A 27,498-nucleotide genomic window follows, 5' to 3' on the forward strand; every position below is an offset into this window, starting at 1 on the left:
ACATCAACTATAGTCTATAACTGTCATGATTTTTACCAATGCCTTATAAATCATATCAAATTTCAAAAGATGTAATTCAATATAATGCACTTTATCAATTGAATTAGGAGAATATCTAGCATATATTCCAAAACGTAGGTACTATTTTTTCATATTAGTATATGTTATTTTGATACCTTCATGCATGCACATATAGTCTAGGAAAGGAAACGGCTTTTGCAGTCAAATAAAAGTTCTCCAAATTTTTCTTTATAATCTTTGGATAGAATCATGGAAAATATCTCGATCTTCCAAGAAAATTGTAAGGACACTATGCCAAATGTTTTAATCCCTATAACTTATTCTCTTAATCACTATTGGACGTCAATAAAGTTATCTTTTCAGTCAAAATTTTAAATTATATGAGCCTTGTGCAAACTAGTTGATGCTTTTAGCTTATAGTCTAGGAAAGGGAACCCTATGGCTTTTGCAGCCAAATAAAAGTTCTCCAATTTTTTCTTTATAAGCTTTGGATAGAATCATGGAAAATATCCAATCTTCCAAGAAACATTGTAATGACACTAAGTCAAACGTCTTAATCCCTATAACTTATTCTTTTAATCACTAATGGACATTAATAAAATTATCTTTTGAGTCAAAATTTTAAATTATCTGAACCTTGTGCCAAACTAGTTGATGCTTTTAGCTTATGCACTTGAGAGGATTATGTTGAATATAATTTGGGAAATTCCCATTGATGGGTTACTTTTTCTAGTTTGGAACTGGTTCACAGCCTGGTTCTGGTTGTGTATAAAGTTCTCGTAGTTTTTTCTTATAAGCTTTGGAAGGAATCAGGTAAATATCTCAATCCTCAATGAAACATTATAGGGACACTAAGTCAAATGTCTTAATCCCTATAAATTATTCTTTTGATCACTAATGGACATTAATAAAATTACTTGAGTCAAAATTTTAAATTGTCTGAGCCTTGTGCCAAACTAGTTGATGGCTTTTAGCTTATACACTTGAGAGGATTAGGTTGAATATGATTTGGAAACTTCCTATTGATGAATTATTTTTCCTAGTTTGTAACTGGTCCATATGCTGGTTCTGGTTGCGTATCAGTCTGACCCTCGGCTGGTTCTGTGTATGATAACTTTGGTTAAGAAAGATCCATTTTGAACTTCTATATATTCAACTCTAACCTAGCAATGATTCATGTATTATTTTTCTATTGAAACTTGATTTGTGAAGATAACTAAAACTTTCTAAGTTTCTAAAACTATTTAGTCCTGCCTTCTATTTTCTCAGTGCCTATACCTTAAATACCTCTTGTACCTTGCAAGTTGCAACTATTGCTTGTACGTCACAATTTCTTCAGTGAAATTCTACTGTTAAACCATATCAATTGGTGGGTGTGATTAGCATGATGAGTCTTGTTTGATTCTTTATGGAAGATACCATTTGTAAGGTTCAATTTACATTTTTCTTTTCTGAACAGATGAATATCTTATTTTTGTTTACTGTTGAAGTCAATTCCATCTCTGTAGAAAGGTTCTGACTTATCCATCTTGTATTAAACATCAAGGGGTTCGTCTAGAAGCCTTAGCAATATACGTACCTAGTCTCTGATAGACGTTGGAATTTTATTAATATTTTGGAAATTGCACAGAAACCAAATTAGCAGTATCATTGGTCCTTTTCTTGTTCCAAGTTCTCAAAGGTTAGAAAATTAGTGTGTTGGTTGCCTTGTTACCTGTTGAATTAGTTTTGGAAACTGACATTCAGTTTGATAATACAATTCATGGCATTTAATTATAGGGTTGTGGTATTTTCATTATGGTTGAATGTAAGGAAATAAATAGATTATTCCTCCACTGCTTTAGTGTTGATCTAAGATAAACCTTGCTTTTGAATTTGTTTGCATGCTGCTAGTTATTTTCAGCTGCAGCCGAAGTCCTTCAAAAAATAGGTGAAGATGCAAGGTTAATTCAAGAGTTTGTAGACCTTGGTGCCAAAGCCAAAGCTGCAGCTATTGACGCGATGGACACTGAAGCTATGCTTGGAGACATACCAGATGAATTCCTTGATCCAATTCAGGTCTGCAGGATTTTGTTTGTAATTTCTTTTGATAATTCACATCCATTGATAGTATGCAAAGCAACTGATGTGTTGCAGAGTTGACCAAGGTCTTAAATCTTTATTTTGATTAAGCTGTACTGATTTTTTTCTGTATATGGCAGTGCACACTGATGATGGATCCTGTTATTTTACCTTCTTCACGAACAACTGTGGATCGAGCAACAATACAAAGACATCTACTGAGTGATCCTGTGCGTGAGCTTTGATCTTATCTTGATTGTCATTTTAATTTACAATGAATTTGTCAATATTGTTCTAGTTAGTTACATTCTTTATGCTATTTAATCCTGTATAACTTGTTCCTGTTCAGAGTGATCTTATCTTGATTGTCATTTTAATTTACATTGAATTTGTCAATATTGTTCTAGTTAGTTACATATTTTATGCTATTTAATCCTGTATAACTTGTTCCTGTTCAGACTGATCCATTCAACCGATCTCATCTTACTCCCGAGATGCTGATCCCTGATATTGAGCTGAAGGCTAAAATCGAGGAGTTTATTCAGTCCAAGTCATTGAGCTGAGCATTATGGGAAAATTATGGTTATCTGTATAATATCAAATTATGGGGATAGGCTTTGCAAGTACTGATTCCATTGTCCCATAATCAGAGAAGGGGGTGACATTTGCCATCTGGCTAATTTTTCCAATACATGTCAAAACGATTCAGCAATTCAAAATTGGATATCGGCCCAACTTTCCATGGAATCAAATTATTTTATATGAAGAGATGACCATACCTTAATTTCCATGGAATCAAATTATTTTATATGAAAAGATGACCACACCTTTCTATGATTTGTACAGATTCCTTATACATTTCAAAACTTTAACAAAATATTGTCAGTTAGAGAATTATAAATCATTGCCAGGGTCTATGCAGTTGCATGAAATTTGTGGCTAAAAATTACCCTGCCCGAACCACTTCACACTTCAGTGCTTTTGATTACAATGGAGTTGCCAAAGGAGTCTTTATGATTGCTTGGATTATGTGCATGATTGTTTTGGAGTACCATGTATGATACTTCATCTGATTTCAGAGACCAGGTCCCTGAGCTTGTAAGAATATGTTGGCCTTCTATAATTTCCCTAACCATAACAGTTCCATTTCAATTCTTTCGATCACATGTACAGCTACCAACTTGTGTCTGATTTTGATGTGAAAAAAGAAATTATAGTCTCTAGGATTACATGCATGTTTGTTTTGAAGTTTCATGTACAATTACTTCTGATTTAAAGATTGATTTGCAGTTGAGATAAAAAAGAATTATGAATTATAAGCAATCACAAAAGTTTCTGTGCTTACAACAAAATTGTTGATACTTGAAAATTTCCATGACCATTACAGTTCCCAATCCTTTTTATTATATTATAGATATAGATGCCAATTTTTGTTGATTTTAATGTAAAAAATAAATTATGATCTATATCAATGTTTTCACAGGAAGAAAATTATGGCCAAGGACTTGAAAATTTCCTGGCCAAGAACACTTCCCACTTCGTTTCTTTAATTACATTTGATGGATTTGATGTAAAAAATAAAATTTCTCTGGGTGTATGTGCATGGTTGTTATGTGTTACCGTACATACCTGCTTGCAGCCCTAGAGGCACATAGAAAGATTGCCCACGATCACTGCAACTTTTACTCTCACTTTAGGTGGGTTCTCTTTCAGCGCAAGAGAAGAAACCTTAGAAAAGATGGCTTAAACTTTCATTAGAGTAAAGGATAGCAGAACTTGCCAAGACCAGTGCCTATCCAATTGGGCTATGACAGATGGATCAATAAACAAGAGGGTTTGAAATTACACATGCAGTCTAACCAACCACATAACTTCAATATGCAGAAAATTAAAGTAGGTCTCTTTGAAAGATGCTCCTCATTACTTGTACAAAATCAACTAAGTTATATTGTGCAACTATGAACCCTTAATTGATAACTAAACCATAAATGAAGTGGATAAAGAGTATAACAACCTTATTAAATTAATAACCAACAATAGATCTTTCTCTAGCGTGATGTTCAATTAAATAGCACAAGTCCTTGGAGTTAGGTGATAGGTCATGCACCTTGTTTTAAGCTTTCTTTGCAGCGGAAACATATTTCACCATGAGGTTCTACTTGGGCAAACTTTATATATATGTGAGCTTTGCTCCTATTCTAAAACCATGATTCAGAGCCATGAGTGGAGGATGAAAAAAATGCCCTAGAAGATGGATTCCCTACATTGAAGGATTTTGAGAGCACGACCCCTAATGAGGTGGTGGTTAATCAAAACCGTAGAAGATGAATGCCCTAGCTTGGGGAAGCCCAAGGCATGATGCGTTAGGGGAATCAACGAAAGGAGGAAGGCCTTTCTTGAAATGGTACCATGCAGTGCCATAAAGCATTCCTATGGTAAGATGCCCCATGGGAGTAGTATAGGGAATCAACTAAAGGAGGAAGGCCGTGATTTGAAGCGGTGCCATGTAGTGCTATAAAACATTCCAATTGTTAGTGCCATAAAGCATTCCTATGGTAAGATGCTCCATGGGAGTAGTATAGGGAATCAACTAAAGGAGGAAGGGTGTGATTTGAAGCGGTGCTATGTAGTGCTATAAAACATTCCAATTGCTAGTGCCATAAAGCATTCTTATGGTAAGATGCCCCATGAGAGTAGTATAGGAATCAACTAAAGGAGGAAGGCCGTGATTTGAAGCGGTGCCATGTAGTGCTATGAAACATTCCAATTGTAAGAGCCCCCATGGGAGTAGTATACTTTGCTTGAGGGATGTTCTCCATATTTGGAGGAGCAAACAAGCATTAAAACAACCATGAAGCACTTTGAAACATGAATTTTGTGATTTATTTATGGACATGTCTACCATAATAAAGAAGGCCCAAGTTGGTGAAAAGTAAATAATTAAACACAACTTTTAAGTTATTTTTAGGTTGGCCAAGGATATAGTCATAATTAAATATAACTTTTTAAAGTTATTTTTAGGTTGGCCAAGCATATAGTCATAATTAAATATAACTTTAATTTATGTCATAATTCAATGCAAAAATATAACTATAAGAGGTGACTTAGGTAAAGGGCATTAATTGTACAATGCTCATGAGAATAATGTGGTGTGCTAAGTTTAGGCTTCGGAAGTGCATCATGGCTTACCAATCCCTTGTGTTCCTTTGAAAATGAAGATCCAACATTGAAATCTCATACGATGAAACAGAAAGCAAGTCCCCCATTAACTGATCGTGAAATTCAATTTCAAGTTGCTTAATGGTGGACCCTTAACCTCTTCTTTCAAGAATGGCATTTGACGCATCAACATTTTCTTCAATTTCAGTGACTTGTGCCTTTGAAGGATTTTTATGCAATCAATGCATAAGATCTTATATCTCAAATTTTTATGGCAATCATTCAACATTGCATGAGCATAAACTAGATCTTGTTTTTATCATAACTAACATTGAGGATTTTTATGCAATCAATGCATAAGATCTTATATCTCAATTTTTGTGGCAATCATTCAACATTGCATGAGCATAAACTAGATCTTGTTTTTATCATAACTAACATTGAGTGTTTGCGAACTTTTAATCAAACATGCAAGTGATGTATTTTCATTTTGCCAAGAATTTCTAACCATATTTCTATAGAATCTTTTAAGGTATGTATTTTCATTTTGCCAAGAATTTCAAACCATATTTCTATAGAACCTTTTAAGGTACATATAAATATTATTACCATGACATCTTCATGTACAATATCAAGGTTTGAAATAATTAAAAAAAAGATGTAATATGTCATGTAATTGAATTGGTATTTCCATGGAATTACATAATGTACTTGTTTCAATATGTAGTTGGCAATTCCATAATACTTGAGAAATCAAATGTAGCATGCCACTCAACCTTTCACGGGGGTAATCCCATGTTTCTTCACTTCCCAATCTTCAAGATGAATACTTGACATGAAAAATTTGAAAATGCATTATCATCACACCTCATATCCATACCAATGAAGTCTACATGTGAGGCTTTTGTTGCATGTCCTCACCTTTACAAACAACATATCACTTGAAATATTTTGTTGGAACCAGACCTCATTCATTCATGGAATTACTAAATGAGAAAAAATTCTTCTAAGAAATGCCCTTATTAAACCACTAGAGCAAATCTATTGCACCTCGATAAGTGGATTCCCCTTTATCAAAGATGGTGTTACACCTTGAAAGCACATTTTAGTTCACAATTTAATAAGTTTTTCTTCTCTCAGTAGCATAGTAGATCCTTGGAGTTTACTGGTAGTGCATGCACTTTGTTCCAACCTACCTATGCACTTCTTGTTATGTAAGGCAAGGACAAAAGTGTGGAGGATCATTGTGTGTTAAATGATATTTCCATGGAGACATATTTCACCATGAGGTTTTGCTTGGGCACACTTGTCACACATTTGAGCCTTGTTGGTAGGTTAAAACCATGATCGGTAGCCACATGAATGGAGGATGAGCAAGACGACTTAGAAGTTGAATGCCTAACATTGCAAGATTTCCAAGAATGACTCATGGTGAGGTTGTGGTGAAAGAAAGCCTTAGAAGATGAACACCCTTAACTTGTAGGATTTATAGGGAATGACACGTGGCAAGAGGAGGAGCCAAAGGATAAACAACTTTCTTGAAGTGGTTCCATGTGGTACTAGAAAGCATAAAGAGGACCCAAAGGATAGACCTAAAGGACACAACTTTCTTGAAGTGGCGCCATGTGGTACTAGAAAGCATAAAGGGGAGGATCCAAAGGACAAACCCAAAGGATAAACAAATTTCTTGAAGTGGTGCCATGTGGTACTAGAAAGCATAAAGAGGAGGACCCAAAGGACAAACAACTTTCTTGAAGTGGTGCCATGTGGTACTAGAAAGCATAAAGAAGAGGAACCAAAGGACAAACAACTTTCTTGAAGTGGTGCATAAAGAGGAGGACCCAAAGGACAAACAACTCTTTCTTGAAGTGGTGCCATGTGGTACTAGAAAGCATTCATATGGTCAAAAGAGGCCTATTGGTGGCATTTCACTTTTGTCAAGGAATGCCCTAAAGATTTGTAGGAGCACCTAAGCAAGAAAGAGGCCAAAAACACTTTGGAGCATGAATTTGGGCATTTCAAGTGATGTTTGTATTGACCATAACCTAGTGCAAAAATAGAGATATAAGTGATGACTCGAAGGAGAAAAATATCTATCATCAATAATTGAGTGCTCACAAGAAAAATCTGTTACATGATGGTCAAAATACAAGGCCTAGGACAAGCACCATGACTTACCAAAACCATCCTCCATGGAAACAATAATGTCTACTAGAATGTACTTATGCAAGTGTAAATCATTAGCACAAGATAACTTCTTTCAAATCTGTTAAGATTAGGTATGTTCTATGCTAGAGCAATTTATTTAAATTTTCACAGTTAACAATCACATCAGCATTACGATAAACTGCAGATAGAACATAAATATAAAACGCAGAAGACAAGCCAAGACAAGAGGACACAAGATATGGCGCGAGCCAGGGACAAACCCCACAATGTGTGGGGAAACCCTTTGATCAAATCTTCTTTTATCTCCAAAGTTCAGCAGAGAAAGAGAGAGAGAGTACATTTACAACAGAAGTCAACACTTTGACTTGTCTAGATCTGAGCATAGATCATCTCCTATAACAATGAGATCAGTTGAAGACATTCTGCTTCAACTGATCCTCCAAGGTGACTCCTTCACCTATCATCATCCTACATCAGGTTCTCAAGCTACACCACTGCATACTACATCATGCTGCATCATGCATCATCATGCTGCTCTTAATCTCATGCATCACTGTGCAACCCATACATCATGCTGTCCATGATCTATATCATACTACCCATACATCATGTTGTCCATGATCTGCATTATGCTGCCCATGCTCATGATCTCATTTAGCATGATGCTGCCCATTACATCATTCACCACAGTTGCACCATTGTTGCACCTTTACTGAGATCATGCTCGTTGGACCTTTTGAAGTTGTTACGGCAACATCTTTCCAATGATGAGATCTATTGAGATCTTCACTATGCTTTTTGTTAGATAGATTCATTTAGGGCTTCATTATTATAATGACAGTTTCATCATGATTACATAAACACTATATATAAACTGTAATGATAACTGAGAGATTACCTTTGTGACAACGTTTGAGAAGCTCATCCTTAAAGTGATGCCGAGACATTACTGCTGAGCTAGCAGGAGCACATATATATACTAATATCCTTTTTCATCCATCATAGCCTGCATAATTTCCAGCGTGTATGGTTGCTCTGCCATGTGTATAAAAGATGAGAGCATTACGTTGACTGTGTAGATTGTGACTGCATTTGACTGCGTGTATATATATATTGCCTGAGTGACAATGTGTATATATTCACTGAGTATATGTAGCTATTGCTGCGATGAAGGACTCTTCATTAACTGCGACTATGTATAAGGAGTTTCCGTTGCGCATATGATGACAACGTATAGAATGTCCACGCTCTATGTCATATCAGGTCTTCCAACATATAATAGTGTCTCCATATCTGCGTATGACCTGCGAATGAGTCTTTATAACAACATGTTGACTGCGTTGGATCAGACTTTATGACTGCGTTGGTTCATGACTGTGTTTCGATGTTTCTAAGGACACATGTTCCATGGCTGCGTATAGACTGTTGTATAGAGTCTTCATGCTGTTGACTCCCATTACAACGTATGTAGATCATTCTTTTGCTGCTTACTGCGGCTAGGTTATCATGATGGTGGCTTTGTTACCTTGACTGCATCTAATACGTCTCCACTTTGTCTGCGTATATGGTGTCTTCATTTACTGTGGATTGGATTGGGGTGTTTCCACTTACAGCGGATCTTGACTTGCATATATGGTGCTTCCTGGACAGCGTAATATCCTTCATCGTTTGCTAGCGTGTATGTGTCTCTATGAACAACGTAATAGTTATTTCCATGAGCTGCATGTAAATATCTTTACGAACAGCGTGTAAATATCTCCATGAACAACGTGTAAATACTTCTTTGGACAACGTATTAGGGTCTGCGTATAAGGGTTTCTAGCACAACCTTTTAGAGTCTCGGATGCCAAATCTCTATGGCTAGGGCAACGTGTAGCCGCTAGGGCATCACTTTAATAACCAACGTATCACTCATGGTGTCTCTCTCCTTCACCAAAAACCCAGACGTGGAGAGGAGGAGACTAGTCAAGAATGTGTGTGTAAATGATATCAAATCCTCATCTATTTATACCAAAACAAGGATGATGAATAGACAAGTCGGATGGGCTTCTAGAACCTACATAAGAGCTAGTCGGCTTGACTATAATTACATAAACAAAATAAATTCATATCTCCATAAATACTTATCGGAATCAGATGATCTTTGGATCAATCCTACACCTCTCGACAAGAGGGATCCAATAAAAATATCAGCTGCCATAGATAAGCTGATCCACATGGAGTTTGGCCCTAGTTGCCAATTTAACACTCCCTCTCAACTAGGGGGAACTCCATCTGCTGATCCATATGTCCGACTGTACTATCTCGGCCATCAGTGCCCTGCACTGCTCTGCCCAACTCTGCTGGCTTTGCTCTGCTCTGCTCAGCTCGGCTCTTCTAGCTTTGCTCTGCTCTGCTCATCTCCGCTGAACTATGAAGAAGAATAATTGATCGAGAATGAGTCATATCATTCTCCACTGACCTGAAGTCAGTCTCAGAGTGCATACCACTAGTCCCAGACCAGTCTCAACCGACCCGAAGTCAGCGTCATAGTATGTACCACTCTCACTGGTCCCAAACTAGTACTGCACTGACACGAAGTCAGTATCGGAGTATGTACCACTGGTCCCAGACCAGTCTCAACCGACCCAAAGTCAGCGTCATAGCATGTACAACTCCTACCACTGGTCCCAGACCAGTATCATTGATCCCAGATCAATGGAGGACATCCTAGCGTAGGGAGTACGGTAGATACAACGATGCGTCCATCGGTACTACTATGGTCCCTAACTTCATTTCCTTGCTCATTGATCAGATGAGAGGTACTTCCCATGAGTCCCAGACTGCATGGGTAGGATGCCTCGACAGGAGAACTTAATCAATCTTGTCCTCACAGGAGAACACATCAATCCTGCTACAATTTCCATGGAGAACACATCAATCCACGCTGCAATGGAGAACACATTAATCCAGGCCTCACAGGAGAACACATCAATCCTGCTACAATCGCCATGGAGAACACATCAATCCAGGCCTCACAGGAGAACACATCAATCCTGCTACAATCGCCATGGAGAACACATCAATCCAGGCCTCACAGGAGAACACATCAATCCTGCTACAATCGCCATGGAGAACACATCAATCCAAGCCTCACAGGAGAACACATCAATCCTGCTATAATCGCCATGGAGAACACATCAATCCAGGCCTCACAGGAGGACACATCAATCCTGCTACAATCGCCATGGAGAACACATCAATCCAGGCCTCACAGGAGAACACATCAATCCTGCTACACAAGAGAGCGAATCATCTTGTCGCACAAGAGAGCGAATCATCTTGTTTCAGTGTGCACCACCACGGGAGGGTGAGTCACCCTGTGGTCGTATGTTGCTCCAATAGAACTGCAAGCCCCCCAAAGCTCCTAGAGCTCAATGTATGCAGCATGCAGGACCCTTTTACAAAGGTCTCTCGACGATTCCAAGTCGTTCGGGAAAATCACAAATTTGATCTTTCCCCCGGGGCTTTAGCAACCTGTATATCATCTCAGTGTGATGGAGCCTCCTTGCTCATCGACTTTCCATATCCCAGATAAGGCAGTATCTGATGTCTGTCTGCTGGAGCAATTGTTGAATACAAGATTCCTCAATAATCGAATCACACCTCTGGTTGTCACAAAGAAAAACAGCTAACATAAGAAATTCCGCAACCATGTAGCTTCATACTAGATCATACTCATAGCCATGTATTCGATCTTGGCGGTGCTTATAGTGACCGACTTCTGCTTCCTGCATCGAAGCATAATCCAGAGAGAACCAACACTGAAAAGTGCTCTAGTGATCCTCCACACTGCCTGCCCACTCATCATTCTAATAATCATGTGATTTCATATTTTCGGCAGTGTATCTCGATCCATGAGAGATTGTGCCCCTGAAGATATCTCCGAAGATTCTTGGCACCAATCTAGTGAGGCTCAACCAAATATGAGCTCACCATGCTAACTACAACACAGATGTCTGGACGGAGGTTCTCCAAGAACATCAACGTGAATGAGTTTATGAAACTTAGAGGCACTTCTGGTCCAACATCATTACCATATAACTTCTGAAAGTTAAGATCCTCGAGGCAGTCACAAGCTTGCAGCTTATCTTCCCACATTCCGAATCCAACTCCCTTTGTCTCCCATAAATGAGAGGGTTTGCACCTGTTAGACATAGGTGCTGGTACGAGAGGTTTATCATCCACAACCTTCGAGTAATGGTTTGGATCGGTATCATTCCTAGTGAATCTCAGCTGCATTAGATAGCTATCAATCCTCTCATACTATGCCCGAGGTGTTTTTCTTCAAGCCATAGAGGGCTTTCTTCCACCTGTATATATGAGATTCCTTGATCATGATTCTCAAATTCCTCGGGTTGTTCCAAACCCGTGAACCAGTTGCATGAGGGGAATGGTACCCTTATAATATTTTCCTTCGGTACATTTCAGACATGTACCTTCATGCTTCTTTTTGAATTCAGGCATCCTAGTCACCGTCTGACTCACAGACCTCCGGAGCTGAGTCAATGGACATGGTCCCCAGTGGACTTCCTGCAAATTGATACAACCCTGAACTCAAAAACATCTTTAGAAAATTCTATTTTCAAACACATACCTTTTCATCGACGAATGCCACCTTGCAACCTTTGACTTCTATTTCCGAGATGGACATCAGGTTCGATCAGGTACATAAAAGAGATTTTGGGGTTCCTTGCTTTCGTGGAAGAGTCGACCATTTCCTTGATGACCTGCATTACTAGTCATTCTTTTGATCATTGAAGATGTCCCATGAATAATTGTTATCTTCATCAAGAGATGTGTCTCTGGCATTCGAACACTCCTTCGCATAACGACCGAACTTATTTCAACAAGGCATCCGCCTTTCCTTCCACCCTTAGATCCGAACTTCCCAATGAAGTGATCATTAGATGGGCCATCAGAGACTTCCATTGCGCCATTCTGATAACATCCTTTGCTTTGAATTCACCCTCGGTGAATTATGAGGAACCCATTGATCCTTCTGTCTTGTCCCAATTGTCTTCGGTGATTTCTATTTCACTCTTGCTTGGGCATTGTCTTCACCTCAGCTCTGATACCATGTTAAGATTAGGTATGTTCTATGCTAGAGAAATTTATTTAAATTTTCACAGTTAGCAATCACATCAGCATTACAATAAACTGCAGATAGAACATAAATATAAAACGCAGAAGACAAGCCAAGACAAGAGGACACAAGATATGGCGTGAGCCAGGGACAAACCCCACAATGTGTGTGGAAACCCTTTGATCAAATCTTCTTTTATCTTCAAAGTTCAGCAGAGAAAGAGAGAGAGAGAGTACATTTACAACAGAAGTCAACACTTTGACTTGTCTAGATCTGAGCATAGATCATCTCCTATAACAATGAGATCAGTTGAAGACATTCTGATTCAACTGATCCTCCAAGGTGACTCCTTCACCTATCATCATCCTACATCAGGTTCTCAAGCTACGCCACTGCATACTACATCAAGCTGCATCATGCACCATCATGCTGCTCTTAATCTCATGCATCACTGTGCAGCCCATACATCATGCTGTCCATGATCTATATCATACTATCCATACATCATGTTGTCCATGATCTGCATTATGCTGCCCATGCTCATGATCTCATTTAGCATCATGCTGCCCATTACATCATTCACCACAGTTGCACCATTGTTGCACCTTTACTGAGATCATGCTTGCTGTACCTTTTGAAGTTGTTACATCAGCATCTTTCCAATGATGAGATCTATTGAGATCTTCACTATGCTTTTTGTTAGATAGCTTCATTTAGGGCTTCATTATTATAATGACAGTTTCATCATGATTACATAAACACTATATATAAACTGTAATGATAACTGAGAGATTACCTTTGTGACAAAGTTTGAGAAGCTCATCCTTAAATTGATGCCGAGACATTACTGCTGAGCTAGCAGGAGCACATATATATACTAATATCCTTTTTCATCCATCATAGCATGCATAATTTCCAGCGTGTATGGTTTCTCTACCATGTGTATAAAAGATGAGAGCATTACGCTGACTGTGTAGATTGTGACTGCATTTGACTGCGTGTATATATATATTGCCTGAGTGACAACGTGTATATATTCACTGAGTATATGTAGCTATTGCTGCGATGAAGGACTCTTCATTAACTGCGACTATGTATAAGGAGTTTCCGTTGCGCATATGATGACAACGTATAGACTGTCCACGCTATGTGTCGTATCAGGTCTTCCAATATATAATAGTGTCTCCATATCTGCGTATGACCTGCGAATGAGTCTTTATAATAGCGTGTTGACTGCGTTGGATCAGACTTTATGACTGCGTTGGTTCATGACTGCGTTTCGATGTTTCCAAGGACACATGTTCCATGGCTGCGTATAGACTGTTGTATAGAGTCTTCATGCTGTTGACTCCCATTACAACGTATGTAGATCATTATTTTGCTGCTTACTGCGGCTAGGTTATCATGACGGTGGCTTTGTTACCTTGACTGCATCTAATACGTCTCCACTTTGTCTGCGTATATGGTGTCTTCATTTACTGTGGATTGGATTGGGGTGTTTCCACTTACAGCGGATCTTGACTTGCGTATATGGTGCTTCCTGGACAGCGTAATATCCATCATCGTTTGCCAACGTGTATGTGTCTCTATGAACAACGTAATAGTTATTTCCATGAGCTGCATGTAAATATCTTTACGAACAGCTTGTAAATATCTCCATGAACAGCGTGTAAATACTTCTTTGGACAGCTTATTAGGGTCTGCGTATAAGGGTTTCTAGCACAACCTTTTAGAGTCTTGGATGCCAGATCTCTACGTCTAGGGCAACATATAGCCGCTAGGGCATCACTTTAATAACCAGCGTATCACTCATGGTGTCTCTCTCCTTCACCAAAAACCCAGATGTGGAGAGGAGGAGACTACTCAAGAATGTGTGTGTAAATGATATCAAATCCTCATCTATTTATACCAAAACAAGGATGATGAATAGACACGTCGGATGGGCTTCTAAAGCCTACATAAGAGGTGGTCGGCTTGACTATAATTACATAAACAAAATAAATTCATATCTCCATAAATACTTATCGGAATCGGATGATCTTTGGATCAATCCTACACCTCTCGACAAGAGGGATCCAATAAAAATATCAACGGCCATAAATAAGCCGACCACATGGAGTTTGGCACTAGTTGCCAATTTAACAAAAGATGGAATGCATAACATTCAATGTCATACTTACCACCAAGATCTTTATGACATACTACAAGAAAAGTATTTATGAACTTTTTCACACATATCATTTAGACCTAAAATATCATGCTCAAGTGTCTCATGCGATGAAAGGGAAAGTTGTTCAACTCATGAGATTCATCTTTAAGCTGCTTAGTGGTTGATCCATAACCTCCTTTAAGATGGGCATTCAATGCTTCAACCTTTCCTCCTCTTTCAACCATTAGTGTCTTTAAAAGATTACTATGCAATATAAACATAAAATCTTGTATTTCCTTAATCTTTTCATGGCAAGCAATGAATGCTATGTGGGAATCAACTAGATCATCTTTTTCTTCATATTTAACATTACAATGTTTGTGAAATGATTGATCAAACTTGCTGATAAAGATATTTCCTTTCCACCAAGAATTTCAAACATATTTCTATAAAATATTCCAAGATACATTCAAACATTCTCATTTGGACATCGTCATAGACAATATATGGATTTGAAATAATGTTCATGAAGGATGTAGTATGTACTATAGTTCAATCAGTATGTCCTTAAAATTTTACGATGTGCTTATCCTAATGTGGTGTTTGGAGCTCGTTCAAAAATCTTGGGGTACTCAAGAAATCAAATGGAGCATTAAAAAACTTTTGTGGTCTAAAGTGGGCCTCCTAAGAAAAATGTACAACAAAAATAAACTTGATAAGAACCAATATGATTCAAGATGATGATGTCAACCATGGGGACTATTCACCATTTTTAGGGTAAAAAAATAAAAATATTAAAAAATAATAAAATAATAACTATTTTTTCAATTTGTATTTTCAATTTATCTCCCTAGGTTTTACTCAAAATTCAAGTAGAGTACCCATGTTGCATACTTTCGATGGACCCTGCTACAGGAAAAATGAGAAATACATGAAAAAATGTGATTGCAATCACATTTTTAATGTATTTTTCATTATTCATGTAGCAGGGTCCATCGAAAGTATGCAACATGGGTACTCATTGGATGATGAAATCAAATTCTATATCCAATAAGTGTTCCCACTCAAAATTTGAGTAAATCCATAGGGGGATAAGTTGAAAATACGAGTTGAAAAAGTAGTTTTTTTTTGTTCGCTCTAAAATTTGATATGTAATATAATCTTATTTTATTATTTCCACTATTATTTACCTCAAAATTTCCCTAATGCATACCATTTAAACTCTAATGGAGCAATTCCATGTTTATGCGCTTCTCAATTTTGAAATGAAAATTTGACTTTGAATTTTAAACATGCATTATTATCATACTTCATTTCCATTAGTGGAGTCCACTAGGTGAATTTTCCAACACCTTGTTCCATCCTAATGTGGTGTTTGGAGCTCGTTCAAAAATATTGGGGTACTCGAGAAATCAAATGGAGCATTAAAAAACTTTTGAGGTCTAAAATGGGCCTCCTAAGAAAAATGTACAACAAAAATAAAATTTATAAGAACCAATAGGATTCAAGATGATGATGTCAACCATAGGGATGATTCACCATTTTTGGGGTAAAAAAGTAAAAATATTAAAAAATAATAAAATAATAAGACTATTTTTTCAACTTGTATTTTCAATTTATCTCCCTAGGTTTTACTCAAATTTCAAGCATGAGTACTCGTTGGATGCAAAATTTAATTCCTCATTCAAGGAATACCCATGTTGCATACTTTTGATGGACCCTGTTATAGGAAAAATGAGAAATACATGAAAAAACATGATTACAATCATGTTTTCATGTATTTTTCATTTTTCGTGTAGCAAAGTCCATCGAAAGTATGCAACATGGGTACTCCTTGGATGATGAATCAAATTATGCATCCAACAAGTGTTCCCACTCGAAATTTGAGTAAATCCATAGGGAGATAAGTTGGAAATACGAGTTGAAAAAGTAGGTTTTTTGTTTTTTGTTTTTTTTTTTGTTTTTGTTTTTTGCTCTAAAATTTGATATGTAATCTAATCTTATTTTATTATTTCCAATATTATTTACCTCAAAATTTCCCTAATGCATACGATTTAGACTCTCATGGAGCAATGCCATGTTTATGCACTTCTCAATTTTGAAATGAAAATTTGACTTTGAATTTTGAACATGCATTATTATCATACCTCATTTCCATTAGTGGAGTCCACTAGGTGAATTTTCCAACAACTTTAAATTTTACAATATTTCCTTGTCTTCACAAACAACATATGACTTCAAATCTTATTATTTCTCTGATTTTTTTGATGAGAAATAAATCTTTAAAGAAATAACCTCATTTGATCATTGTATCCAGTGGATTGAATTTGCAGAATTGGACTTCCTTTAACAATGACCCTAATTTGGCAAGTTGTTACCCCTTGAAAATGCATAGTTCATTTCACATTTTCACGAGCCTTTCTTCTCTCACCAGCACAATATATATTTGAGTTTAGTTGTAGGTCATGCACCTTGTTCTAACTTTCCCATGCACTTGTCATTATCTTAGACAAGGCCACAAATGTGGAGGATCATTGGGTTAGATGGAGACTTTCACAAAAACATATTTTACTATGAAGTTCCACTTGGGTACACTTGGAACACAATTGAGCCTTGTTCCTAGGTGAATACCATCACTAGGAGCCATATGAATGGAGAATTAACAAGAAGAGGACCTAGAATATCATTTCCCTACATTGAAGGATTTTTAGAGGATGAATCTTGTTAAGGAAATGGTGAAATAGAGCCTTAGAATATGAATGACCTAGCTTGAATGAGGCTTAGGCATGACGAGTTGTAAGGAAAGGATCTTGAGGAGGAAAACCTTGCTTGAAGTTGTACCATGTGGTACTATAAAACATTTATATGGTTAAAAACAATCCTCTGGGGAATTATACTTTCTTTGAACCATACCCCAAAAGGATCTTGAGGAGGAATACCTTGCTTGAAGTTGTACCATGTGGTACTATAAAACATTTATATGGTTAAAAACAATCCTCTGGGGAATTATACTTTCTTTGAACCATACCCCAAAGATATTTGGGGGAGTTTCAACTAAAGAAAGAGGCCATAAACATGAATATGAGCATTTTTTGTAAGTCATGGATGGGTTGGCCCTAATAAACGAAGCCCCAAGTTAGTGAAATTTCATGTTTAAACATAACTCTGAGTATGTTTAGGTCAACCCTCATCTAAAGTCATAGTTAATGATAACTTTATGTTTAGGTTGAACCTAGCAACACAACACTAGAACAATAAAAGGTGAGTTAAAGGAGTAGAAGGTAATGACTTATAGAGTGCTCATGAAGATAAAGCGACGTGCTATGGCTGAAATTGAAAGCTTAGGAGGTGAGGTGTGCCCTCATTTAGAGGCTTCCACTTGTATTTCAAAGTTGATGTGTTAAACCTTAAAAGACCTTCCTTAGGAGCACCCTAATTTGGGCTTTTTCAAGGTGAAGACATAAATATCAAGAGAAACATTTGCTAGAGGTATGTTGAAGCGTTGGAGTTCCCCTCCAAGTTTAGTTGAATATCTTTGGGAGGATTGGAAGAAAGACAAGTAAAATGTGTAATTTTCATTCACTTTCCCCCTTGGGTTGATTTGATAGTTGAAATTTCTTGTACCTATCTTTTGGTGTAATCTTTGAAAAAAGGCAAGTTTGCTCCAATAAGAAGACATAGGGTTGAGGTGAGACTCTCCATTTGGCTCACTGTAATCATTGTTCATATTGAAGGATATTTGTTGTTGTGATTGGCTTCCATAGCCAGGGATGAAGGTTAAGTGTGGCATGTTTAGGTCCTCTTGATCTTGTGATGGAATAAAAGTGGAAGAGTGATGTCATGTTCATTGTTTGTTCAATACGAAGGTTGTTTGACTTTGTCTACTTCATTTTTAGTTTCATATGTGTTTTTCCTTAATTGTTTCATGGTTGCACATTATTATTTGGTTAATTTTGTACTTGTTCCGAGGGCCATCTTTGGAAGAGTTTATTTGGTGAAGCTCAAAGAGTTTTACTAGATTTGTGCTCTAAGAGATGCAAAATAAATAGTAATTAAAATAAGCATATTTTATCCAATCTATAGAACTAGAGTATTAGGTTTTCCATTAATACATCTGTTGCTTATTTATTTATTTTTCTTTCCTTAAAGAAATATCTTCATATTTCATATGAGGAATGTGTTTGGTCCTCAAAGGACTCTCGTACGAGGCTTGAAGCCATTACAAGGATATACTCATTTCGAACTCAACATGTCACAAGCTAGAATTGCACCTAGGTGGGAAGAGTAACATTCTCCCAAGCTACATCCAATTAACTACACATCCATTTATAAACCTATGAAGCTATTTTTTACGTTTCAGATTGGATAATGGAACAACTACCAATACTATTATATTCCAATTTGTATATGAACACACTTGTGTAGATTTCTCCATAATATAATTCCAAATATCACCTTCAAAATCTATAATAGAACATTTAACCAAAGAGAATTTTTGAAAAAATTAGCTTTAAAATGTTCATGTACATGCTTTCTATGTATGCATAGATACATCAATACACACACAAAAGTAGCAAGCATGTGCTTTTACTAGATTTTTCTTGTAGCCCTTTCTATTATGAACCCAAAGCATATATATATATATATATATATATATATATATATATATATATATATATATATATATATATATATATATATACACACAACCTTTATTTATTTAATTATTTTTTTGTACTTATAAGAATCAACAATTGGGCTTGTATCACTCTGGTTGATTCTAATTGATACCACTATAACCTCTAGGTGCCCACTATGCCCTCTCTACAGGCATAGGTGAATCAAAGGGATTTGAACCTCAAACCTCTTCACACATAACACTTAGTTTTCATGGCCATCACCAATTGAGCTGCTTATATATAAAACCTTTATTAAGATATATTGTTGAACACATTTCTTAGATTTTTTAGGTTAAAACTTGAAGCTTGCTTGTGTGTGCGTGTGTGTGGAGGGGGCGGGGGGGCGGGTGCGAGTGGGGGGTGGGTGGGTGGATAAACAACTTTGAGAAACATCAAGATCCCACCACTTATGTCAAAATAGGCATAGTAAAAAACAAAACAAGTGCAAAATCTACATTGCACCACTAGTCACACAAATATCAATGTCAAGCAATTGAAGCATAGAAACCAATAGAGGTTAAAATCATAACACTAGTCAACTACACAATCCATAGGTTTTATGTTCCTATTGAGAGGTTCGTTCCCATGGTCTGTTTAACACCCATGCTTAGTTTAACCATACTTATAATCTAACATAGGCGTTTATTTGTTAACCATATGTTCAATGATATTTCTATAACATTTAATTTCTAATTTAACATATTTCAATTTGGAAACACTAGTTGTTTTTTAATGTTTCATTTGAGGAAAAATAAAATTAATTTGAGTTTAAAAAATAACAGTTTTGAAGCTATGATAATTTATATGATTGATTGTATTGAGTGGATGGAAAATTTTCTTTTCCTCCAACTTAGAGTCATTGATGTTTTTCAAGACCCTTTTTTCCCACTTTCACATGACTTAAAACCTTTTTCAAATTGTGCATAGATGCACATCCTCAGCGCTTACAAGTGTGGGTGGGGTGTGTAATGAGAATGTGCATGTATGTGAAATGATGGGTAGTGAAGAAGTGATGGTATGCATGCTTGTGTGCAATGATGGGTGGTGAAGGGTGATGATGTGAATGTGTGTGCAACGATTGTGGGTGTTGGTTGAGGACATACATGTGTGTGCAAGGGTGGTAGTGGGGGAGGGCAGGGTAAAGGTAATGATATCAAATTGTATGCATTGAGGATGTGCATGCACAACAATGGGTGGACATGGTGTGATGATGCCTATTACAACAAATGCATAAGAATAAGTACAAAAGTGAAAAAAAAGAGATTAGTCATACCTATACTAGAAATGGGGTAATAATGTCCATCAAAAGTGCATAAGGAGGTGATGGAAAGTGGAAGAATGAAATAAAAAAGGTTACATATGAGTGTTGAAAATACGTCTATTTGGACATCTGTCAGGAGTCTAAGAGGTCGATAAATGATATTGAGTTTCCAAAGTATCCTAACCTTAATCTTTCCACCCTGTGCTTTATTAAATATTCCAACCACCAATCATTTAAATTAGGTGGTGGTTGGTTTACCTTCCATAGTTTTCAAAACTTGGGGATTAAGTCAAGAGAAACATAAAAAATCACCATAGAACCATAGAAATTATGATAAATTATAAATAAATAATATATATATATATATATATATATATATATATATATATATATATATATATATATATATATATATATATATATATATATTCTCATGCATTCTCTCCACACAATTAGAATTTACCATTTCCATTAATTTTATTCTATAACATATTTTTAACTCAACAATAATTATGACTTCAAAACAATAGTTTTGAATATCCATATTTTTGTGTTAAAACCGCTAAAATCAACCCCGAATTAAAAAATGATGTTACTAGTGGCACCCTTTTTTTAAAGGTTAGAATTACAACAAGTTTTCACCATAGATATAAATCCTTGTAAATTTGCAAACAGAAAACTTTAAAATAGACCTCCAAATACATCATTTTTTTTTAAATTTTTATTTAATAACTAGTTGATTGGAATTATGGCTTTGCAACTAGTGAAGTTGAGAACCAAAACCTCAAAATCATCTTCAGAATTGAAACCTACTATTACAAATAGTACATTAATTTTCCCTTTTAAGCTTACAATTGCAACCATTTTAAAAAAGTGGTCTAAAAATCGTAAAATAAATAAACAAATAATACATAAGAAAAACAAAAGAAAGTGCTATTCAAATAACAAAGTTCAAAGCTATTACAAGAAATATTCATTATGAGATCAACTTTTTACATGTTGAAGTCAATTAGGAGGATAACATTTCTCCCAACCACCTGGATTATAAGCAATTGAATTTTCTTTTCTTTATATACATATGTGAACTATTTAAATAAAAATACATAATAATACCACTTCCTTTTTAATTTATTTTAATATTATTTAAAGAGAACTTACAAAAATAAAATTAAAAATTAAAAAAACTAAGAACTACATTAAAATAATTTAATAATAGACCAGAACATAAAATAAGTAATTTTATGAATTGGAACTTCTATGCAGTTTTGGGAGCATGGCGAAACCCTAGCTGCGAATGGTGAAACCCTAGTTGCACCATGGGCGGTGCCTCTACCATGGCGGTTCTGACCCTGCTACCTAACAAATGACGGTCTGGTTTGGCTGGTCCATAAGCATCGAGATGACATCGTCGCACCTCCTCTAGTTACGTTTTTTCTCGGGTTCACAGTTTCGGTGGAATACCCATTTTCCCGACAGTAGTTTCCACGATCACGGGCAGCACCTAGTATGGAGGGGGCAGACAAAACAATTGTCCCTCATTTCCATGAGGTCAACAGGATTTCACACTGTGCCGTGTCGCTCCTGGGCCATTCTGCTGTTCCTCGGAGACCTATGTCATCCTCATGCTTTGCTCATGGACAAACTCCTTCATCAGCTGCCCATACCTCCACTGCACACCTTGTTATAGACATTTTTGGGCCCTAAAACCCCAAGCATGAAATGTCTATAAACCAAGGGCTACTAAGTCCCTAAAAGTGTTGTTCTAACCCCTAAAGGAACAAGGTCAACATATTACAGCTTCTCCCAGAAGTTCTCCTTGAAAAACTGCTCAGAATTGGTCAAAACAGGATCATTTCAGCTGCTCCACTGGCTAAGTGCGTTGCATCTCACCTAAATATACTATGAGGGTGCGTTGCATTTCAAAAAGCCCTTCTATGGGGTGCGATGGGAGAGAAATGACAAATGGCAGTGTCATTCCGTGAGGTGGAGAGGCAATGGAAGCTTCCAGAAACTTCTCCTGTGACACTTGCCTCACTGAATTCGACCAAGGATGAGTAAGAAATCATCAATCTCCAAGTGGAAGTAAGAACTATCAGAGGGAAGACACTAATCAAATCATAAGCTGACTCATCTCCATTACAGATATCTATATATGGATCCCTCATCCCAGAGATCCAGAGGCTGGAATTTTTCATATTGTAAGGAATTGCTGTTGGTTTCTTGAGACAAACATCAGATTGTTGGGTGATCTAAGCTTTGTTTGAGGTGAAGAGGGGCTTCTTTGCTGGGAGGTTGATGCTGGGTTAGAACAACTGGTTGTAACTCCTCTTGGCTCTTTCTTTTTTATCAATAAAAGCTATTCAAGTTTTCCTCCATGCTCTTGTGTCATTGATGCTTGCTACATTTGTATGGTCAATTTATATCTGATCCTAGATTGTTTATGATTATAGATCCATGTCTTTGTATAGTGCTATGCTACTGTGATCTTACAGGTACTTTGTGAAGCTGGGCGTGCAAGGGAGAAGGTAGCTAAAGACTATCAAAGAAGAGGGGAATCAAATCAGGAGATTAGCGCAAGACAGAGGTTGGTCTTTCTGTTCCTCTCTATCTATAATTCATAAAGGAAAAACGAAAGTAGCTTTTCTCTGTTTGTTTCTAAGGAAGCTGTCACACCTTAGTGGGATAGAGAAGTTCTATATAGACACTTTTCCCTGTAACAAAATGGCAACTCCACTGGGGAAGAATTAGTTTGTTTGTTTATCATTCTTTGTTGTCTGTTTCATAAACTTACAGGTAGCATTCAAACTGCATTTTCCATAGCAAATGCAAAGTAGATAACTGCTACTTCAATCCATCTACTGGATCTGTTTATGATTTAAACAACTGATTCACAAACTATCTGATTTCCCTTGTGATAGCTCTTAGATCCTCCTTAGATCTACCCCTGACTGTTGCATTACTGATTGCTTTTTGCTCGGCCAAAACCAAAGAACTGAACTGCAAACTGTGACCCGGAACCCAAACAGAGTCTCGTTTCTGGCCCAACGCAGGTACTGTTCAGAGAATCTGAACTTCAGTGCACTTCCCGAGTGGAAAAGGTGCGCTGCATTTCAAATTCTCTGTGTTACAGGTGCGTTGATCAGAATAGGCTCTGTGCAGTTTTGGTTTCTGTGATTCATTCTTTCCAGTTCTATTCCTGAATTTTGCTGCCTGTGATCAGTATATGTCTGTTTGAAACCCCTTTTCCTTGCTGTTATTTCGTCTCCTTTGTACAAAAGAACTGTAGATGTTTTTGTGTGTTTGTTGAGTCATTTTCAGTTCTCCTTTGCAAAAGTAGCATAATCATACTGTCGTCCTTTGATTCGAAACTGTCGCAAGTGTCGATTTCAATCGTAGGAAAGAGTTTGATTGCTGTTGATGGTCGATTATCCTGCTACTGTTGTTTTTGGTCTGAATTTGTAATTTTCTAGTGTCGAGAACAAGTATTCATTTCAAAATCGTAAGGTGTTGTGATCGTCTCCATTTTTGATTTCGAAAAGAAACTTGTTGATATTTGTCGCTTGAAAAGAAATTTAGATTTGTGCATCAACTTTATTTTTAGCATTCATATACTAAGAAAGTCGAAAACAAATACATGCATGTGCATTTTCATATAGACAGTCTGATTGGCTTGATTTAGGAAAGTGCATTTAGACTGTGCTCTTTGCTCTTTGTGAAAAGATTCTGTCTTTCTTTTCCTTACTAGCTAGGATTTTCATTGCACAAAGAAGATAAAAAGTTTGTTTATCATCTTAGATTGCATTTTAGGAATTACATCTACATCTCGCGGTGAACCTGAAAGGCAAACTTCATAAACAAGATCAACTTAAAATAAATTCAATGAATCTAACAACGCTTTGGAACTTAACGCACAACATTTAGAAGTCTAGGCTAGAGACGTATTCCGGCGTCATAAAGCCTGGTAACTGTTGTTCTCACTGATGGTTGGGTGATTCCTCCACTTTGAGACGATAAGTGCCAGTACGGACTTGTGCTCCCACGTACCGTCGAATATATTTTGGGAGATCCCAATAGGCTTAATCCTTTATCCATAGGAAGCTGTGTCTGCTGCCCTCTCGATCGCAATGCACTGAACACAACATTTGGGAAGGTTGACTGCCGTACCGTAAAAAGTATTCTGCAGTTTTGCGATTCGTTTGGTAATCCCTCTACCTAGATTTCCAAAGAAGTCCCTTTCGTTCCTTTTCAGACTCCTTAACAGAAAAGGTCCATCTGAGCACTTGTCACTTCAGGCTCATTAAAAATCGAAGGAGACTAGAGTCATCTTTTGTTTTCTCTCGACCCTTAAAAATTGAAAAAACAAGTTGTGTCAAAGCGTCTAAAATTCATTTAATTCTAAAACATAATTCCCCTTTATTTTTAGTTGATCAAGTAATCTGCAATCATGGAAGAAAGTCAATTGAAACCTCGTCGTTCGTGGAGGCTTACGAGTCAGCCGTCTTTGTGTCCGGAATCGAAGCTAGTACGGACAAAGCGAACTTGTTTAACCGGTTCCAAACCTCCTGTTAAAGTTAGAACAAGTGTTCCAACAACATCAGAGACTCCAGTTACTCCAAACATTTCTGGAATCCCTGCCTCTACAGAAGAATTTCAACAACCACAGAAGGACAGTAGTACTGATCCTAGTCTGAGGATAAGCACTTGTGTTACCGAACCAGTTCTATTTACAACCGGTTCGGAGAGTCTTTCTCCTCAAACATCTGTCGCTGCCGATTCCATACCTTCTTCGGCACCAGAAATATTCTACGGACCTGATGGTCTACCCCTTCCACCTGGTCTGATTGCCATAGAAGAGATTGTGGAAGATCCTCCAATTAGTACTCCATCGCAATTTGGAGTCGGGATCACTCTGTATCCTTCGTCATCAGAAGTTAGTCTACTGCCAACGGAAGCTCTTGTAGAATTGCTAGGTAACCTTTTGGATAGACTAGAAATGTCTGAACAACCGTCAACATCTAGGACTGTGTCGTCTAGCACAACGACGACAGAACTCCCTGTTATCACTCCAACAATGTTCGGCGGTATACCATCTGTCCCAACTAGCTCTCAACCGCTAGAAGGAGCCCACTCAGGGGCCATTTTGACAGTATGGTCTGTTCTTGTTTGTTCATCCGGAATAGTATCTGGAAACTCTTATGTTGAGTCTCAACAAATTGATCCATTTGGAGGTAAATTTGGGCAGTCTGGCCCTCAAGGGCAAACCATTCCCTTGAGTTCTGAATTACCACCGTATGGGGGGTAGTATACCCTTTCATTATCCCCTTCGGGAGGATATCCATACGGGAGTTCACAACAACATTCAGGTTATACTGGAATTACCTCAAGCGGTTGGATACCGATACTACCTCAACAACCAAGAGTTGTATATTCGATGCAAAAATGATTACCTATGTCAAATATACCAACTACGCCAGCTATTGTGACGGTGTTGCAAGTTCAAGCACTGCCTATTGTATGCCAACCTCAGGTTTCTCAGGTTGTAATGCAACAGCCCCTTGACCCTGCGACTCAACCACAATCGCCGACTGGTGGAGTGACACAGGTTCAGACGGGTACAATTACCCCTCATCTTGGTCAAACTGTTAGTATTGGGCAACAGCACATGGCTTCACAACCATGGCTAGTAAAATACTAACACCCGCAATTCCAACAAGTATACCAAGGTTCTAAGCAACAAATCTTTACAAATAGTGGACAGTCGTATATTCAAAACGGTCAAAATCAACCATTTTACAATGGTCATGCCCACCAACCTTACCAAAGTTACCAGCATCAAATGCATTATGCCGGTATGCAAAGACCAACTGCTCAGGAAATCCCAGCTTATCCTGGGTATGCTTCACCTAACCTGAATCAACAGTTACCCTTTGTGGCAACTTTAGAGTTACCTGATTTAAATCGGTTAACAAACGATCCAATTGCTTACGCCCCTTGGTGGCCAGCGATTCCACATAAACTTCCATCAGATATTCCTAAATTTAATGGAAATCCGGGTGAAGATCCATCGAATCATGTGATGACCTTTCATCTATGGTGTTCATCAAACACCCTAAATGATGATTCGATAAGACTTCGCCTCTTTCAGAGGACGTTAACGGGTCCAGCGGAAAAATGGTACATCGAATTTCCTAGAGATTCATTCGACAACTTCAATACCTTAGCCACAAACTTTTAAACCCATTTTCAATTACCAATAAGGTACGAAACAGGAACGGAACTCCTTACCAACTTCAAACAGACGACGACCACTCACATATCTGATCATATACATGAGTGGCGATGTCATCGTAGAATGGTAAAAACATATGTTCCCGATCAGCTCTTAGCTGAATGGTTTATCAAGTCATTACTACCTTCCATCACGGAAGTTGTGGCAAAGGGGGGAGTCGTAACAGAAGAGCAAGTTATCGCTCGTGCGCAATATTTGGACTTGATTTACACTCAATCCGGCACGCTCTACGATAAAATACTTGACGCCCTTAGACTGGAATTCTCAATTCCTCCTCCTCCTAAATCAAACAATGACTCTCATGCCGGCAATGGCGTGATTGGCACAACAAACATGAAATTGACAAAGGCTACATCCAAAAAGGCCCGTATGATTTCAGGTCAAAATGCAAAAGATGAACTTCTTGCCTCAGAAGTAAATGCTGTATCAACAGATAAAGGCAAAGAAACCAAGCAACCAGGGGGCAAGAAGAAAGGAAAAGGGAAGAAGAAGAAACAGGAAGAATCATCACCTGAAAAATATTCTGCAAACCCCCCTGGAGATAGGAAACCAAAAAATCTATGCTTTATATGCGATGAGGATCAT

The 27,498-nt window shown here is 37.4% G+C and overlaps 1 protein-coding gene across 1 annotated transcript in view; it reads left to right on the forward strand.

Annotated features, from left to right (window-relative positions):
- Positions 1–2,927, forward strand: part of LOC149222930 (U-box domain-containing protein) — a 71,432-nt gene extending 68,505 nt beyond the window's left edge. The window contains exons 15-17 of the mRNA XM_089385673.1: positions 1,915–2,079; positions 2,223–2,312; positions 2,541–2,927. Coding sequence (XP_089241799.1) covers positions 1,915–2,079; positions 2,223–2,312; positions 2,541–2,645 — 360 coding nt within the window. The 3' untranslated portion in view covers positions 2,646–2,927. The remainder of the gene's footprint in view (positions 1–1,914; positions 2,080–2,222; positions 2,313–2,540) is intronic.
- Positions 2,928–27,498: the final 24,571 nt, after the last annotated feature.

Source organism: Pinus tabuliformis, chromosome Q, assembly GCF_031772625.1.
Source record: "Pinus tabuliformis cultivar Carrire ecotype Pingquan chromosome Q, CPIR1, whole genome shotgun sequence".
NCBI lineage: Eukaryota > Viridiplantae > Streptophyta > Pinopsida > Pinales > Pinaceae > Pinus > Pinus tabuliformis.